Below are 16,212 nucleotides of genomic sequence, written 5' to 3'. Positions count from 1 at the left end.
TATGTCTGGTGGCAGGGTAACTACCTTATAGTTTTGGCAGAAGGGGGTATAGCTAGTAAATCTGTGCTAGCCTTTCCCAGGTGTGTGTGTGTGTGTGTGTGTGTGTGTGTGTGTGTGTGTGTGTGTGTGTGTGTGTGTGTGTGTGTGTGTGTGTGTGTGTGTGTGTGTGTGTGTGTGTGTGTGTGTGTGTGTGTGTGTGTGTGTATGTGTGTGAAAATCAAATCTCAAAGGGTGTGTGTGTCAGCTGCTTGGAGCAGGGACACAAAGCACTGGTTTCATAGAGACAGCGGTGGAGAACTTGGCTTGGACACTTGGCATAGGTCTCAACTCTATAGCTGTGCCACTGGGGAGTCTTACTGGGGACCTGGAGGGAGACAGATAGAGAAATCCAGACCCTGGACTGAGTGTGTTCCTTGTGTGCTTTTAAGGGAAGTTGTGCTTGATGCAGACAGCTGCATCTGGAAATACTGGGTATATCCATTTTTGTTCCAAGTGGACATCTCCCTCCAGTGCCAGTGGTGAGGATACAGGCTCCTTGATTACTGGCCCAGAGTGGGGACATCACAGGGATTTTCCCTATCTCATAGAATTGTGTAATCTTGATCACCTGTTTAGTCAACCAAATAAGGTCAACCAAACAGATGAAGACCAAACATTCATCCAACAATTAGCAGTGCACCCATATATATATATGTGTGTGTGTGTGTGTGTGTATGTGTGTACACACACACACACACAAAGTCTGTGTTTAAAGCACATTTGTTCTCATGATATAATTTTCCCGCTCAGTTCGTATAAACTTGATGACTATAAAATGACAGGCAACATACCGGTCAATGAAGGATATTCTGTTAACTTTTCTAGTCACTAACAGAGCATGACTATATTAATCTTCATATGCAAAACACGTTCAAAAGTACTATTGACAGATGTAAACCATACAATACCAGTAATACCTTCAACAGTAACAGCCGTGTAAAAGGTATACTTTTGAGTTTACTGTCCTTTATATTCCCATCCCAGGAGGCCTGTGTTGACCAATAAACATACTCTTACTCTCAGGCATTTATCACTGTCTTGTTCACAAAACTCACTACCCCCCCCCCCCCCCGTGATGGTTCTTCTATCCTAGTCCGCCTCATATTCTTAAAGTATCAATCATCACCCTTGTATCAACAGTGCATCTGCCGGAACAGCCTTCTGAAGAATTAAGTTTTGGAGCTTTATACTTCCTTATCTTCTAGATAATCCCCTTTGCATGTAATTTCTGTGAGGTTACAGCTTCACGAAGGCTGTTCTTCAGCTGAGCTTGAGTGCTTCCTGAAGACACAGGTCCTCCCATCATACAGCTTTAATTGTCTGTTTTCTGTTGTACACTACGAATACACTTCTTGGTGTGCTAACTTTATTTCATACATCGCTTTCCTCCGTCTTTTTAGGTGAACAGCCCTTTATTATTTTTCCTTTTTCAAGCTTTGCTGCAAGAAAAACCCTGTAATTATTCCTTGCCTTTTCTGTTATTTAGATAGCTAAGATCATTGTAAGTTATCGGTTTTAACTACAATTTATATCTGTTATAACCCATATAGTGTAAGTTGCACAATTTATAAGTTAAAAGGATAAGGTTTCTGCTTAATCACACTGTTACAGATAGCTCTCCTTCCTATGTTATCTGCATGGCTGTAGATGTTTTCACCGCTAAACATCTATAATACTGCATATTAAAAAAAGACACCGGCAGATGTATGATCCACTGGTTTATTCATATTGGTTAATTGCATTACAGCACTGAACTGCATGGACCACTTTTAGGCCTACCAAGGCATGCAAATACAAATAGTGATACGAAAAAAAAGCAACAAGATATATACAAAGATAGATTTCAGTAAAAATATTTTGTTTTTAGTAGTTTTCATAAGTTTAAAGATTTCAGCAGCAAATTCTCACCTTATCTCCACCCTACTTTATGCCCCTCCAATATATACTAACCTAAGACAATGCAACCTAAATAAGCTCAAAACCTACTACAACAAAATCTCCAAATTTGCCACAGGGGCTTCCTACGGTAGTCACCACTGGCAGAACTGAGCTGGCTAGAGCTCCCTCACCTCCTTCAATGGTACCAACTCGCCCATAAACTAGTAAACCATCCACTAAAAGTCCCATCCCTACAGAATCTACTCCAACCCTATCTTACCACCAGACCACTAAGATCCAGCCACAAAAACCTCCTACAGGTCACAAGAGCCAATAACTCTGCTGAAGAAGCATTATTCTCCTGCGCTATAGCCAAATTATGGAACTCCCTCCCACCCTCAATTACCTCTGTAACTTCTTGCACCCACGTCAAATCTTTACTAAAAGCGCACTTAAAAACATGCAGGATATGCCCTTGCAACCCCCCCTCTAATATCACCCACTCCATCCACCTACAACCTCTCTCTGCACCCCACTAACTACCTTAATTTTAGCAAGCTTGGTTGCACATAAACCTAGCTACTTATCATATAGCAAGAACTTCTTTTGGCAACAAGTGTTAATGTCTGTTATGTACCTCACAAACAAAAATTGATTCAGTTGTCCACTGATGAATCATGTCTACATCTGTAACTATGTTCAACATCTGTCACTATGTTTTAAACTTGTATTACGTTTTACAGCTGGAACAATGTTTATAATTTTTAAATGCTATTTTTCTCAAACTGTATAATGTCAGTAACACTTAATGTGGAGCTTTCCTCCCCGGGCCGCCGCTGAAAATGGGCCTGCATCCAGTCGGACTCTCCCAGTCAACAAATGTAAATAAATAAAATAAATAAATAATACAAAGTAAAATGCAACAAGATACATATAAAGAAAAATGCAACAAAATTAATTTTTGACTTAAGCTATAAACTTTAATCTGTAAGAAAAACACATACGGATATTGTATATGCAAAACACCACACAAATGACTGTTATGTTTTTGGAGATTTTTCTTCTTACATTTCTATACTGCAAACAGTTCCTAAGAATGTATACATTTCCTTTCTGAAAAAGCTATAGTAACTTTCAAGTGCAAAAAATGTGGTGGTAGTAACTTTATTTCAAGCATGCTGTGACTGCCCGACTACTTTAACTACATGTTAGCTTTCTACAGTGTTCATATACTTTATTTGAGCTATAGCAGCTTGGCGCTTACCTTTGACATGGGGGATGAAGTGGTTTCGGAAAGGGGAGTTAGGGCGGGAGTCACTGTGGCAGGAGCTGAAACTGCTAGTGCGCAGATACGGTAACCGCTGCACACCAGTAGAGAGCAGCTCTGTTGCAAAAGCAGCGGGGAACCATAGAAACAAAACACAAATGGAAGCAAAGGAAAGGAAAACAAAAATGAAACAGAAGTATGAACAGCTTTAAAGAAACAGTAGCATAAACAATTAGGAGCTGCAAAATACTACCAGTAAAATTAATTAAAAAAAAACAATTTTTATCTTCTTCTTCATCCTCCTGTAACTAGCAAGCTCTTTTCTTCTACATGCTTATTGTTACCCCTTTCTACAAATGCCTGAGGATACCTGCAAAGGGTGGAAACACCAGGGCATTACGGCAGTTGCAGATGGGAAATGGTGTACGCCCCTAACTTCCCACCACTGCAGCAGATGACAAATGCAAGCCCAAAGTGTGATCTGCAGTGCTGGTCCAATGATGCATGCTTTATAGTCCTAATGCTACGAGTTCTTTAGGAGTCCAAAGCCCCAATTTCTGTTTGTCATACCACCTGGTCTCCAGGGGGCATCAGCCATGCAGCAAATAAAACCATCTCTCTCTCTAGGAATGCATAAACTGATGTCCACCACTCATTCTCTATGACTCTTTCAATTTCAATGCTTCTTGGTTTGACTTCGGCCACCAGGGCTGCAGTCAGGCCTCCAGTACTCTGTACCACAGATCAAGTTACTAGCTACCATAACAGCACTTACCGCGAGTGACCATCAGGCCTCCAGTACTCTGTGCCACAGATCAAGTTACTAGCTACCATAACAGCACTTACCACGAGTGACCATCAGGCCTCCAGTACTCTGTGCCACAGATCAAGTTACTAGCTACCATAACAGCACTTACCGCGAGTGACCATCAGGCCTCCAGTACTCTGTGCCACAGATCAAGTTACTAGCTTACCACAACAGCAGGCTGTGAAAACTGCAAGTCCTATCACCTGATGTCAGTGCTCCATTGCAGAATTTTCATTAACGTCTTTTTAAGATTTCAGCAAGATCATCTCTGATACTACCACTAGTACACAAACATGTATGCCTCCCCCTATTCACTGATTCCTTTCCAGGCAATGAAATCTTGTAGGAAAACAGCACAAAATATCAGAGGCTCAAACCCAAACGTTTGAAGAGGGAAGATAAATTCTATATATTGAAGATGGGCTTAGAAGGAACACTATTTCATATGAAATAAAACTAAAAAAGATGCTGACATAAGATCACGCACACTTCTTAACAGATTGACTTGAAGATCTGCTAATCTAGCTACATGTTTGATGACTTTAACAGAAAAGCAAGGAAAAGTAAACAATTTTTATAAAACAGACATAATCTGGGTGATTCAGTATCTAAGAAACTAAAAAATGAGATTCAACCCAAAACATAATATACATATAGAAGTTATAAAGACCTTTGTGTGCTTAAAACAGAAACTGCCTCTCTGACGGGTCTTTGTTACATACTTGAACGCTTAAATGTTTGAATCTCTAAAGGTCGACCTTTAGAGATCGAACATTTAAATGTTCGAATAGTAAGAAAAATAAACTTAAAAAAAGCAAAAGAAAAAGGGTTTAGGCAGGGGGGCAGGCCCCCCTGCACCCCCCATGTGGGGGGCTGCACCCCACACCCCCCGCTACTTAAATATACCAACTCCGAGATTGCACTTCAGTGCGCTACAGTGCAGGAAGGGAAATTTTCTCATTCCCTACACTGTAGCAGAATCTCGAAGTTGGTATATTTAATATTAATATTTGAACATTTAAGCATTCAAATATGTAACATAGACCCTCTCTGACTAGGACTTGGATGTCTTTATATACTTAAAATGACAAGCTAAATTACAATTATTAGCTCAGATGCTGTAAGAAAGAAATAATGTTTAAAGGAAGCATGGTCTGTACTTATGTAATACAATAGCAGAAGATGTGCCTTACAATGCAGCATTTCTGAGAAAAGCCACATAAATATCATGCTGCTAATGACGGGAGTTTCAATGGGATGAAATTAGAAGTTATGTACTCACCATAACGTTCCATCTGAGTAGGTGTATTTATTTGTCTGCAACCTGTGGGTTATGGATCCGATATCGGATCCGAACCGGCATGGTTTTCCTGCTATGGATCCGAGCTCTCAGCTCCTCCCCTCACCCATAATGCCCTGCTCTCCCTACATGACCTCAGATCGAGTTTGCCAACAATAGAAATACCCTAAAAAGGGTAACACATAATATGCAGGAAACTGACAAGGCCAGGGGGATAGGAGGGCGGGATGGTTGCAGACAAATGAATACACCTACTCAGATGGAACGTTATGGTGAGTACATAACTTCTAAATCTGAAGTAGGAGATTCATTTGTCTGCAACCTGTGGGACAGAGTCCCCAGCTACCTGAATCTTGGGCGGCCATCATGGAAGGATATTCCGGAGCACCGCGGAGCCAAAGGATGCTCTACCTCTAGATGTAATATCCAACTTGTAGTGGGAGATAAAGGTATGAGATGAAGCCCAAGTGGCTGCTGAACAAATATCATCCAGAGGAATCCTAGCGGGCCTTCCAGAAGCTTGATAAGCCAATAAGATGCACTGCGAAATCCAGCGTGATAAGGAGACTTTGGAAATTGGTTTACCCAAATTGAATTTAGCAAAGGAAATAAACAACTGGTCAGATTGCCTATGACCAGCTGTCCTGTTCAGATAAAATCTGAGTTGCCTGTGAACATCTAAGGAATGTAGCTTGTATTCACCTTTGTTTTGATATTTAGGAAAGAAAACAGGGAGGTTAATGGATTGATTAATATTTGCTTCAGAAGCTACCTTAGGAAGAAAGGACGGGTTGGTCCTGAGGTATACACGGTCCGGATGAAAGACCAAGTAAGGAGGCTTGACGGATAAGGCTTGAAGTTCTGAAACTCTCTTGGCCGAGGTAATGGCTACTAAAAAGGCCGTCTTGAAAGACAAAAATTTCAGATCTACCGTAGCCGCAGGTTTGAAGGGGGGAGCGGTCAAGGCCTGAAGGACCAAAGAAAGGTCCCAAGGAGGAACCACTTGCTTTACAGGGGGCCTGAGGAGAAAATAGAAGTTATGTTCTTACCATAACGTTCCATGTTAGTTGTCTTCTTCTCGCCTTCTTTCTTGCTGGATGGGTACCTCGGCTCCGACTCGGCCACTCTAAAAGCTTGAGAGTTGGTTCCACCGGCTCGAGGCTCCCCTTATATCCCACAATGCTAGGCGGTATTACCTCAGATCTCGTTTGTAAGCTAGGCCCAGCCAATAATAAATCCAGAACTACTGGAAAAGGGAAAACCACCTCTATAAAAGGAAAGGAAGAAGGTGACCTGAAACCTGATGAAGGAATATATGCAAAGTATAGCATATACATATATACAATAGAGGTGGAAGAAAGAGAGGTCACAATCAAACTCCTCTAGGTCTGTCCAGGCTAGGGGGAAGGAGGGTGGGACGCAAGAAAGAAGGCGAGAAGAAGACAACTAACATGGAACGTTATGGTAAGAACATAACTTCTATATGTTAAGTTGTCTATCTCGCCTTCATTCTTGCTGGATGGGACCGCGTCCCTAGCACCTTGTGGCCTATCGGAACAGACTCTTGAGAACAGTGGAACCAAAATTAGCTCTATGTCTAGAAGCTAGATCCAACTTGTAATGAGAAATGAAAGTGTGAGGAGTAGCCCATGTAGCTGCTGCACAAATGGTATCAATAGGCAGCCTGTCTTGGAAAGCTAAAGAGGTAGCCAAAGCTCTAGTCGAATGAGCCTTAGGTTTGTTAGGCAACTTTTGGTGTCTAATTTCATACACAAAGGAAATCAGGGATGTTAGCCATCTGGAGAGTGATACCTTAGAAACTGCAAGGCCCTCTCTACCTTCTACATAAGAAACAAACAACTGGTCAGTTTTTCTGATCTGTTTGGTCCTGTCCAAATAATATCTCAATTGACGATGAACATCTAGCCAATGCAATTTTTGTTCAGACCTGTTAGAAAAGTTAGGAAAAAACACAGGGAGGTCTATGTCTTGATTTAGATTTGCCACAGAGGCTACTTTAGGTAAGAAGGATGGATTGGTCCGTGGGATACCCTATCCTTATGAAACAACAGATAGGGTGGTCGACTGCTGAGTGCATGAAGTTCTGATACCCTTCTAGCTGAAGTAATAGCTACCAGAAAGAGAGTCTTCCAGGATAGCAATTTCATTGAACAAGAAGCTGCAGGTTCAAAAGGGGGAAGAATCAAAGATGTGAGAACTAAATTAAGGTCCCAAGAAGGAGGAGGAGTTCTTATCGGAGGCTTAAGGAGAAAAACTCCCTTCAAGAACGCTTTGCAAAGCTTGTGGGACATGATGGCAGAATCTGAGATGCCCACATGAAAGTTAGATATAGCTGCCAATTGAACTTTAAGAGTAGAAGGAGATGAACCTGCATGAAAAAGTTCAGCTAGAAAATCCAGAACTATTTGGATGGGAGCAGTGAAAGGATCTAAGTCCCTTCCTTGAGCCCAATACGCGAAACATTTCCATTTACTCAGATAAATCTTCCGAGTGGAAGATTTATGGGAAGCTATCAAGATATCTCGAACAGAGTGAGATATTTGAGGAAGCCTGGCTAAGGTTGGAACTGGAGGAACCAAGCAGTGAGGTTCAGAGAGGGGAGGGAGCGATGTAACTGACCCGACTGATGGATCAAAAGATCTGGAACTAGGTCCAGATGCCAAGGTTGCTCCAACAGAAATTGATGTAGAAAGGGGAACCAAACCTGTCGAGGCCAGTAAGGAGCAATGAGGATCAATGAGGCCTTCTGAGCGATAGCTTTCTGTATCACTTGGAGAGATTAGTGGGAAGGGAGGAAATGCATACAGAAGTCCCCGGGGCCAAACTTGGACTAGAGCGTCTCTGCTGGGCTGGTCTGGTAACAGGAATAGGGTGAAATAATCTCTGCACTTGCTGTTTTGGGGAGTAGCAAAAAGGTCGCAGCAAGGCTGACCCCACTTGAGAAAAATTTTCTCCAAAATAGAATCTTTCAGAGACCACTCGTGAGGCATGAGGATAGCTCTGCTCAACTTGTCCACGATAAGATTGGACTTCCCGGGGATGTGCGTTGCAATCAGAAACCGCTGAGAAGAAATCGCCCATTGCCACAGTCTGAGTGCTTCTCGACATAGGGGATAGGACCTGGTTCCGCCTTGTTTGTTGATATACCATACTACAGACATGTTGTCCATCTGGATTGCTATCGTCCCCAAGGGAAGAGAGTCTTGAAGGGCTTGCAACGCTAAAAGCAGTGCTCTCATCTCTAGAACATTTATATGCAAGTGGCGTTCGTCTGGTTGCCATATGCCCTGGACTGTTCTGCCCTGATAATGCCCCCCCCACCCGATCAGGGAGGCGTCCGTTGTCAGAGTAGCAACCGGAGGGGGAGGAACAAAGGGTCTTCCCAGGAAGAGCTGGGGGGAAGAAATCCACCAAAGAAGATGATTCTTGCATGCTTGCGTAATCATAATGGTGTGGGACATCGGAAGTTGTTGGTACGACCATTGTGTGAAGAGCAGCCATTGAAGGATTCTCATGTGAAATCTGGCTAATAGAAGTAGAGGGATAGCAGCCGCCATAATCCCTAGTACTTTCAGAACTAATCTGACTTTGACTCTGTTGCTGTGGAAGAGAAGGAGACCAGTTTGTATGTCTGCTATTCTTTGGTCTGTGAGTCTCGCAGACATGTTGACTGTGTCTAGATTTGCGCCTATGAAGGTAATAGCACGACAAGGTGACAAAACAGACTTTTCGCAATTTATTGAGATACCTAACTTTTGACAAATGCGAAAGGTGTAGTCTCTGGCTATTAGAAGAAGATGCCTGGTAGGAGCTGTGAGGAGCCAGTCGTCTAAGTATGGAAACACCTGGAATCCTTGACGTCTCAGGTGAGAAGCTACCACTGCCATGCATTTGGTAAACACCCGGGGGGCAGTGGTGAGTCCAAAGGGCAGGGCTCTGAATTGAAAGTGACTGGTTCCCAGCCTGAAGCGGAGGAATCTCCTGGAGCGTCTGTTCATTTTTATATGATAGTACGCATCCTGGAGGTCTATAGAGCACATTCAGTTTTCCTTTCCCAATAGGGGTAGGATGGATTGTAGCGTGACTATCCGAAATCTTGTTTTCTTGACCGACTTGTTCAAAATACTGAGATCCAAAATGGGTCTCCAGTCCCCTGTTTTCTTTGGAACCAAAAAGAACTTGGAGTAGATTCCGGATCCTTGCTGGTCTGCTGGCACTGGCTGAATGGCTCTTTTTGCAAGCAACTTTGAAATTTCCAACGCTGCTTGATCCCTTTGAGTGGGTGGAACATCTGGAAGGGATTTTTTTGATTGATTTGGAATACGAAAGAACGGAATGGAATAGCCTTCGGAAATGATGGACTGTACCCACTTGTCTTGAGTTAGGGATCGCCAGGCTTCTGGGTACAGTGATAATCTTCCCCCAACTGCCTCTGAAGGTGGACAGTCGGGCAACACCTCAGGGATGCTGGAAGGGCTTATCGGAAAAGGTTTCTTGATTGCCCTGGTTCTGCGGACCCCCCCTGCCCCTAGGGCGACGTCTACCATTGTTGTTCCCTCCTCTGCCTCTGGAGGGGAACCGACTCTGTGCGTCAGGCAAAGTCCCTTGAGATTGTTTGCGGAACCACATTTTCCCACTTTTCTGGCCTTTGGGGTAAGGCCTAGAAGGAGTAGAAAACGGACTCCGGCGGCAGAAAGAGTTTTGCCATCCGTCTCGCACCTCGTCAAGGTTTCTTTCACTTGAGGACAAAAGAGGATGATCCATCAAACGGGAATTAGTGAAAGACGTTTTAAAGGGGTCCATAAAATTGCATAACCGCATCCAGGCATGCGGCGTAAGGCCACACCTGTCCCTGCGGCTCTGCTCGCTCCATCAGCCACATATGAGGAGGCGCATGGAGGAGTTAGCTATAGAATTTAGGGCAGCCAGCTGAGCGTTCATCTTATCCTGAAAACCCGCAGCTGTAGGATCCTTTAACATCTCACTCGCTTCTTTGATCAAGTCTCTTTGAAGGCAGTGAAATGACAGAGGTAGTTCAGCGAACATAGCAAAGGTCGCTGACAAAACATCCGCTTCCTACCTGTCCATAGACCTAGATTCCTTGTTAGGAGGATGGACAGGAACCGAAGGATCAGCTAGCTCCTTCTTAGTGGCGGCAGCTACCACCATAGCATCCACAGAAACTCCTTAGTCAGAAATTGCTTATCTGCTGGTGCTGTGATAAACTTTGAAGGTCTCCTGGGGGTGGGGTCCACAGAGTCAGGAGCCGTCCAAGCCTTTAGCTACCACCTGCATGAGGGGGTCAAAGGGGGACACCCAGGAGGTGGAAGGGTGAGAGCCAAACGCCTCAAGATACACAGATTCATCCTCCGAAGGGTTAAGGGCTGGCCAATTTCCCCTCTGTTTCAGGATCTCTAGAATGTCTGCAAAGGAGACATCTTCAGAAGGGGAACGGGGAACCCTCGGAATCCTCTAAATCCGTGTCAGAGGTGACAGACTCAGGTGAGTCTATGTGCTTCCTCTTGCACTTTCTCTTCCTAGGGGGCTCCCCTGCCAATTCAGGAGAGGCCTCGGAAGAGGATGAGATCCCCACAGGGGATTCTTGAGGAGCTGGCTCTCTGCGGTCTGGGATGAGGGAGTGAGCAGACATAACCTGAGGCACCGAAGGGGGAGGGACAGACGGAGCCGACTGTGGAGTTGAACCGGGTTCCAACACACTCCGCATGACCTCGAAGGCACCCCTGTCAGGCAGAGCCAAAGGTCCCCGCTCCGAAAAGCTGAGAACCTCCCTCGGCACCGACAGCGATGGCTCCGAAGCCGATGTCGGAGCCGAACTCACCAGCGCCGAAGCGCCGAGAGGGAGAGCGGGGTCGGACAAGGGTCCGATGCCACTCACCCCCTCGGAGCCGACGAGGGAAGTCCGGCTTCGAGATTCTTCCAAGGAAGAAATCGGAGCCAACGACGGAACCGAAGATAATTGTATTGGTTCCGACGCTACCACAGTCTCGGTTCCGAAACGCCCCGGCTCCGAGCTCAAAGGAGTCGGAGGAGGAACATTTTGAGGGATAGGGTTAAGCATCGACTGATGAGTCGGGCTCTGAAGCATTTGGGCCAGTGCCTCGGACTTAAGAAGTCGACTCACTACCCTCTGAAGGTCATGATCCGAAAGCCTCGATGATCTAGAGGAGTGAGATCTATGGCTCCGTTCAGACAGCAAGGGAGATGCTGGAGCCGAATGAACGGAGCCAAGGGACGGTGACCTGGACCTCTTTCTAGATGTCGGTTCCAATGGTCTGATTGGAGCCGACTCAGAAATTTCTAATGCCTCGGCTCCAGCCGGAGCCGAGGGAACCACAGAAGTAGCAGTTCGAGTCTCATCGGCTCCAGCCGGAGCCGATGTCGTAGTAGGCTTCGAAGCCTTAGGCGTCGACTCAGTAGCTGGAGTCGAGGACCTATGAGTCTTAGAGGGTTTACCCGAAGTAGCAGTAGGGGGACCCTCAGGCTTAAGCAAGCCCCGTAAAATGAGCTTGTTCTTTCTTTCCTGCAGGACTCTAGGGCTGAAGCCATGGCATACAGCACAAGAGTCCTGCAGGTGTAAAGGTCCCAGGCAGTACACACAAGAAGTGTGACCGTCTGTCAGAGACATTTTCTGACAGCACGAGTCACACTTCTTGAAGCCTGAGACCTTCGAATCCTTGGACATATCAAGGAACAAGTGTAACCACACACAAACACACCGATTACACTATAAACTAAAAACAGAAATTTAAACTAAGAAATTAGCTGTTTACTGTTATAAGTCCCTACAGAAAACACACACACTCCAAGGGAATGGGAGGGCCTGAAGGCCTAAGGGAAGAACTATAAGTTCTTAAGGTAAAAAAATAGAGAAAACTAGATTAAAGGGATCAAAGACCTTAAAGGTAAGGGGAAACTGTATAGAAAACTAAATTAAAGGATTTCTAATCAACTTTTTAAACTAGTTCCTACACTAACCTGAAGCCGGTGAAGCAACACGTCTCGATAGCTGTAGCGGCAAACGAGATCTGGGGTAATACCGCCTAGCATTGTGGGATATAAGGGGAGCCTCGAGCCGGTGGAACCAACTCTCGAGCTTTTAGAGTGGCCGAGTCGGAGCCGAGGTCGGCTCCGAACCCATCCAGCAAGAATGAAGGCGAGATAGACAACTTAACATGGTACCTTTTACGAAAATCTTACACAATTTGGCAGACATCAGTGGACTGGAGTCTTGACCAATATGATAGTGAGAAATTGCCGCAAGTTGCACTTTGACCGTGGAACTGCTGGCACCATCATTAAAAAGAGTGGTTAGAAAGTCAAGCACCAGAGGAAGGGGAACTGTGAAGGGGTCTAGACCTTGCTGCTCTGCCCAAATGGAGAATCGTTTCCACTTACTGCGGTAAACTTTCCTGGTAGATGGTTTATGAGCCGCCACCAGGATGGCCTTAACTGGAGACGAAATACCGGGAGTCCTGATCAGGAGTGGAACTGGAGCAGCCAAGCAGTCAACTTCAGGTTGTCCAGATTCGGGGTTGATAGGTGGGATGGGTGAGATATCAGATCCGGAATGGGATCTAGAATCCAAGGAGGATTCACTGAGTGAGACCTTAGGAAAGGGAACCAGATCTGTCGAGGCCAGAATGGGGCAATGAGAATCATTCTGCACCCCAACCGAGTGGCTTTCTGAAGAACTTGGAGCATCAGAGGCAAAGGGGGGTAAGCATAAAGAAGACCGGGTGGCCAAGCATGCACCAGAGCGTCTCTTGGGGTATCTCCGGAAGGAGGTATTAGAGCGAAAAAACTGTTGCACTTGGTGTTTGAGGGAGACGCAAAAAGATTGCAACAAGGAGTTCCCCACTGTGCGAAGATGCGTTTCGCTACCTGAGCATTGAGAGACCACTCGTAAGGGGAGAGAATGGTGCGACTGAGTTTGTCCGCAAGGATGTTGGACCGACCCGGAATATGTGTTGCGATGAGAAAGTGGTTGGTGGAGATTGCCCATTCCCACACTCTCATGGCTTCTCGACAAAGAGGGTAAGACCTGGTTCCTCCCTGTTTGTTGATATACCAGACGACAGACATGTTGTCCGACTGAATCGCAATAGTTCCCAAGGGAAGAAAGGCCTGGAGTGCTTGCAACGCTAAGAGCATTGCTCTCATCTCTAGAACGTTGATATGCAGTAAGGTCTCTGAATCGTTCCACGTGCCTTGGACCGTCCGGCCTGCAAAATGCCCCCCCCCCACCCGAGGCGGGAGGCGTCCGTGGTCACCGTGGCGAGAGGATGAGAAGCACAAAAGGGGCGGCCTCCGTGGAGATCTGGAGAGTGGAGCCACCACAGGAGGGATCGCTTGCAAGCCTTGCTGATCGCAATGGGATGATGCATAGGAAGAGCAAGATAAGACCACTGAACTAGGAGTGTCCATTGAAGGATGCGCATATTGAACCTGGCGAGAGGAAGAAGAGCTATCGCTGCTGCCATGGACCCTAGAGCCCTCAGGACCAACTCCGCCGGAACTGAGCTGGAGTGGAGAATGGCCCGCACCTGGAGCTGCAGATTCTGAATTCTGTCCGCAGTGAGGAAGGCTCTTAACCGTCTCGTGTTTAACCTGGCACCTATAAAATCTATGAACTGCGTAGGAGCTAGGTTGGATTTTTCTGTATTTATTGTGATGCCCAGACGGGGAGCTAGATGGAGAAAGGAATCTCGCGCCAATAACAGTAGATGCCTTGTTGGAGCGGTGAGAAGCCAGTCGTCCAGGTAAGGGAAGACCTGCACCCCCTGAAGCCTCAGGTGGGCCGCTACCACTGCTAATACCTTGGTGAACACCCTGGGGGCTGTGGTGAGACCAAAGGGAAGGACCCGGAATTGGTAGTGACTGGCTCCCAGCCGGAAGCGGAGAAACCTCCTGGAGCGCCTGTCCATTAGTATATGGTAGTACGCATCCTTGAGGTCTATGGAGCACATCCAGTGATTTTCTCCCAGAAGGGGGAGAATAGACTGCAATGTGACCATTCGGAACTTCTCCTTGGGAACTGCCAGGTTCAAGAGTGAAAGGTCTAATATTGGTCTTAGATTCCCCCGTCTTTTTTGGCACTAAAAAGAACCTGGAGTAGAACCCTGATCTGATCTGGTCTGGGGGGACGGGCTGGATGGCTCTTTTCTTTAGCAGATGGCCAATTTCTGCCAAAGCGGCCTCCCACTGACCGGGTGGAACGTCGGGGAGGGACTTCAATTTTGGAATGTGATGAAATGGGATGCGGTATCCTCTGGATATGATGCGGAGGACCCACCGGTCTGATGTTATGGACTCCCATGCCGCTAGGTGCTCCGAAAAACGTCCCCCGACTGCCTCCAGAGTGGAGCAGCCAGGCAACCCTTCAGGGCTGCTGCGCGGGCCGTTCAGAGAAGGGCTCTCTGGACCCGAAGTTCCTGGGAGCCCCTCTGCCCCTGGGGCGGCGTCCTCCCTGTCCTCCTCTGCCACGGAAGGACTGGTTATCCGGAGCGGGTTGGGATTGCTGCGACTTCCGGAACCACATCTTTTTCTGGCCCTTTTGGTTCCTAGAATAGGGCCTCTAGGGCACAGAGAAGCGGATTCCGACGGCAGACAGCGTCTTCCCATCCTTTTCGCTCTGGGTCAAGGTATCACGAACAGTTTTGCCAAAGAGGGCAGAACCATCGAAGGGAGCGTTCGCAAATGACGCCTTGAAGGGCTCCGTGAAATCGCAATGACGGAGCCAGGCCTGACGTCTAGTAACTAGGCCTGCCCCTGCGGCTCTAGCGGCACCTTCCATAGCATGGGACAGTAACCGCATAGAGGTATTAGTCATGGACCTGAGAGTGGCCATACGGGTGGAGTGCAACAATTTGTCCTCCTCCGACATGGACTCTGGGGGTGATGCAGAGTATTCCTTGATAAGATCGCACTGCATCCTAATCACATGTGCCAGGTAGTTCAGCGCCCTTACTGAAAAGGTCGCTGAACTAAACATCCGCTTCCCCAAGCGGTCCATCATCCGAGACTCCTTGCTCGGGGGATGGACTGAGGGACTCTCCTGAGCAAGTTCCCTCTTGGTGGCTGCCGCCGTCAACATGGCATCTACCGGAGGCCCCTTACTCCAATGGGCACGGTCAGCTGGGGGACTAAGTATACGGTCAGGCCTTTTTGGAATTGGCTCCACGGTGTCCGGTTCCTTCCACACCCTGGTGGTAATCTGGTCCACCAGGGGGTCGGCAGGAGGGGACACCCAAGAGGTAGACGGGCCCACTTCAAATGCCTCCAAGAACACGGACTCGTCCGAGGAAAACTTGGGGGCAGACCACCCCCCCCTTATGCGAAGCATTTCCATGATGTCTCCAAAGGAGACATCCTCGGTGGGTGATCTTGGGGAGCCTTCCCCTTCCTCCAAGTGCGTGTCTTCAGTGAGAGACTCGGGGGAGTCTATGTGCCTCCTTTTGCACGTATGCTTGCGAGGGACATCCTCCGGGGGGCTGTCAGAGGACTCCTCGCAAACTGTGACCTGTTCCAAAGGAACAACTGGGGCAAAGGAGCGGGCTGTCCCAAAGGCCGGATGGTGGAAGCCTGGCCCAGTGCAGATGGAGCACGGGACGGAGCTGAAGCAAGTGCTGGGGGTCCGGAAACCCTCAACAGGGCCCTCTCCACTACATCAAAAGCTGAGGGGGAGCCGACCTCGACCAAAGGATCCGATAATCGGCTCCCCCTAGGATCCCAAGAGTGGATCAGAGCCGGCACCGAAGCACTCGGATCCGAGGGGGCAGTGCGCTCCGACACGGACGGCGCCGAAGGAGCACTGATCCCCCCGGATCCGAAGCACGGATCCAGGCTCTGAGAGGTCGGATCCGAAGCACTCGAGGGCAG

General features: G+C 47.1%; 1 protein-coding gene across 30 annotated transcripts in view; it reads right to left on the bottom strand.

The window, feature by feature from the left end:
• The window catches only part of ABLIM1 (actin binding LIM protein 1), a 2,317,257-nt gene that overhangs the window by 332,514 nt on the left and 1,968,531 nt on the right, over positions 1-16,212 (bottom strand). For 15 of the 30 annotated variants that reach the window (XM_044055906.1, XM_044055909.1, XM_044055905.1 and 12 more), the window contains one exon: positions 3,182-3,301. The exons of the other annotated variants lie outside the window; for them this stretch is intronic. In XM_044055906.1, coding sequence (XP_043911841.1) covers positions 3,182-3,301 — 120 coding nt within the window. The remainder of the gene's footprint in view (positions 1-3,181; positions 3,302-16,212) is intronic. 30 annotated transcript variants of the gene reach the window in all.

This window comes from Protopterus annectens, chromosome 14.part0 (genome assembly GCF_019279795.1).
Source record: "Protopterus annectens isolate FY-2018-M chromosome 14.part0, PAN1.0, whole genome shotgun sequence".
NCBI lineage: Eukaryota > Metazoa > Chordata > Ceratodontiformes > Protopteridae > Protopterus > Protopterus annectens.
Note: the sequence above shows the minus strand (reverse complement) of the source record. Positions and strands in the feature narration are given on the sequence as shown.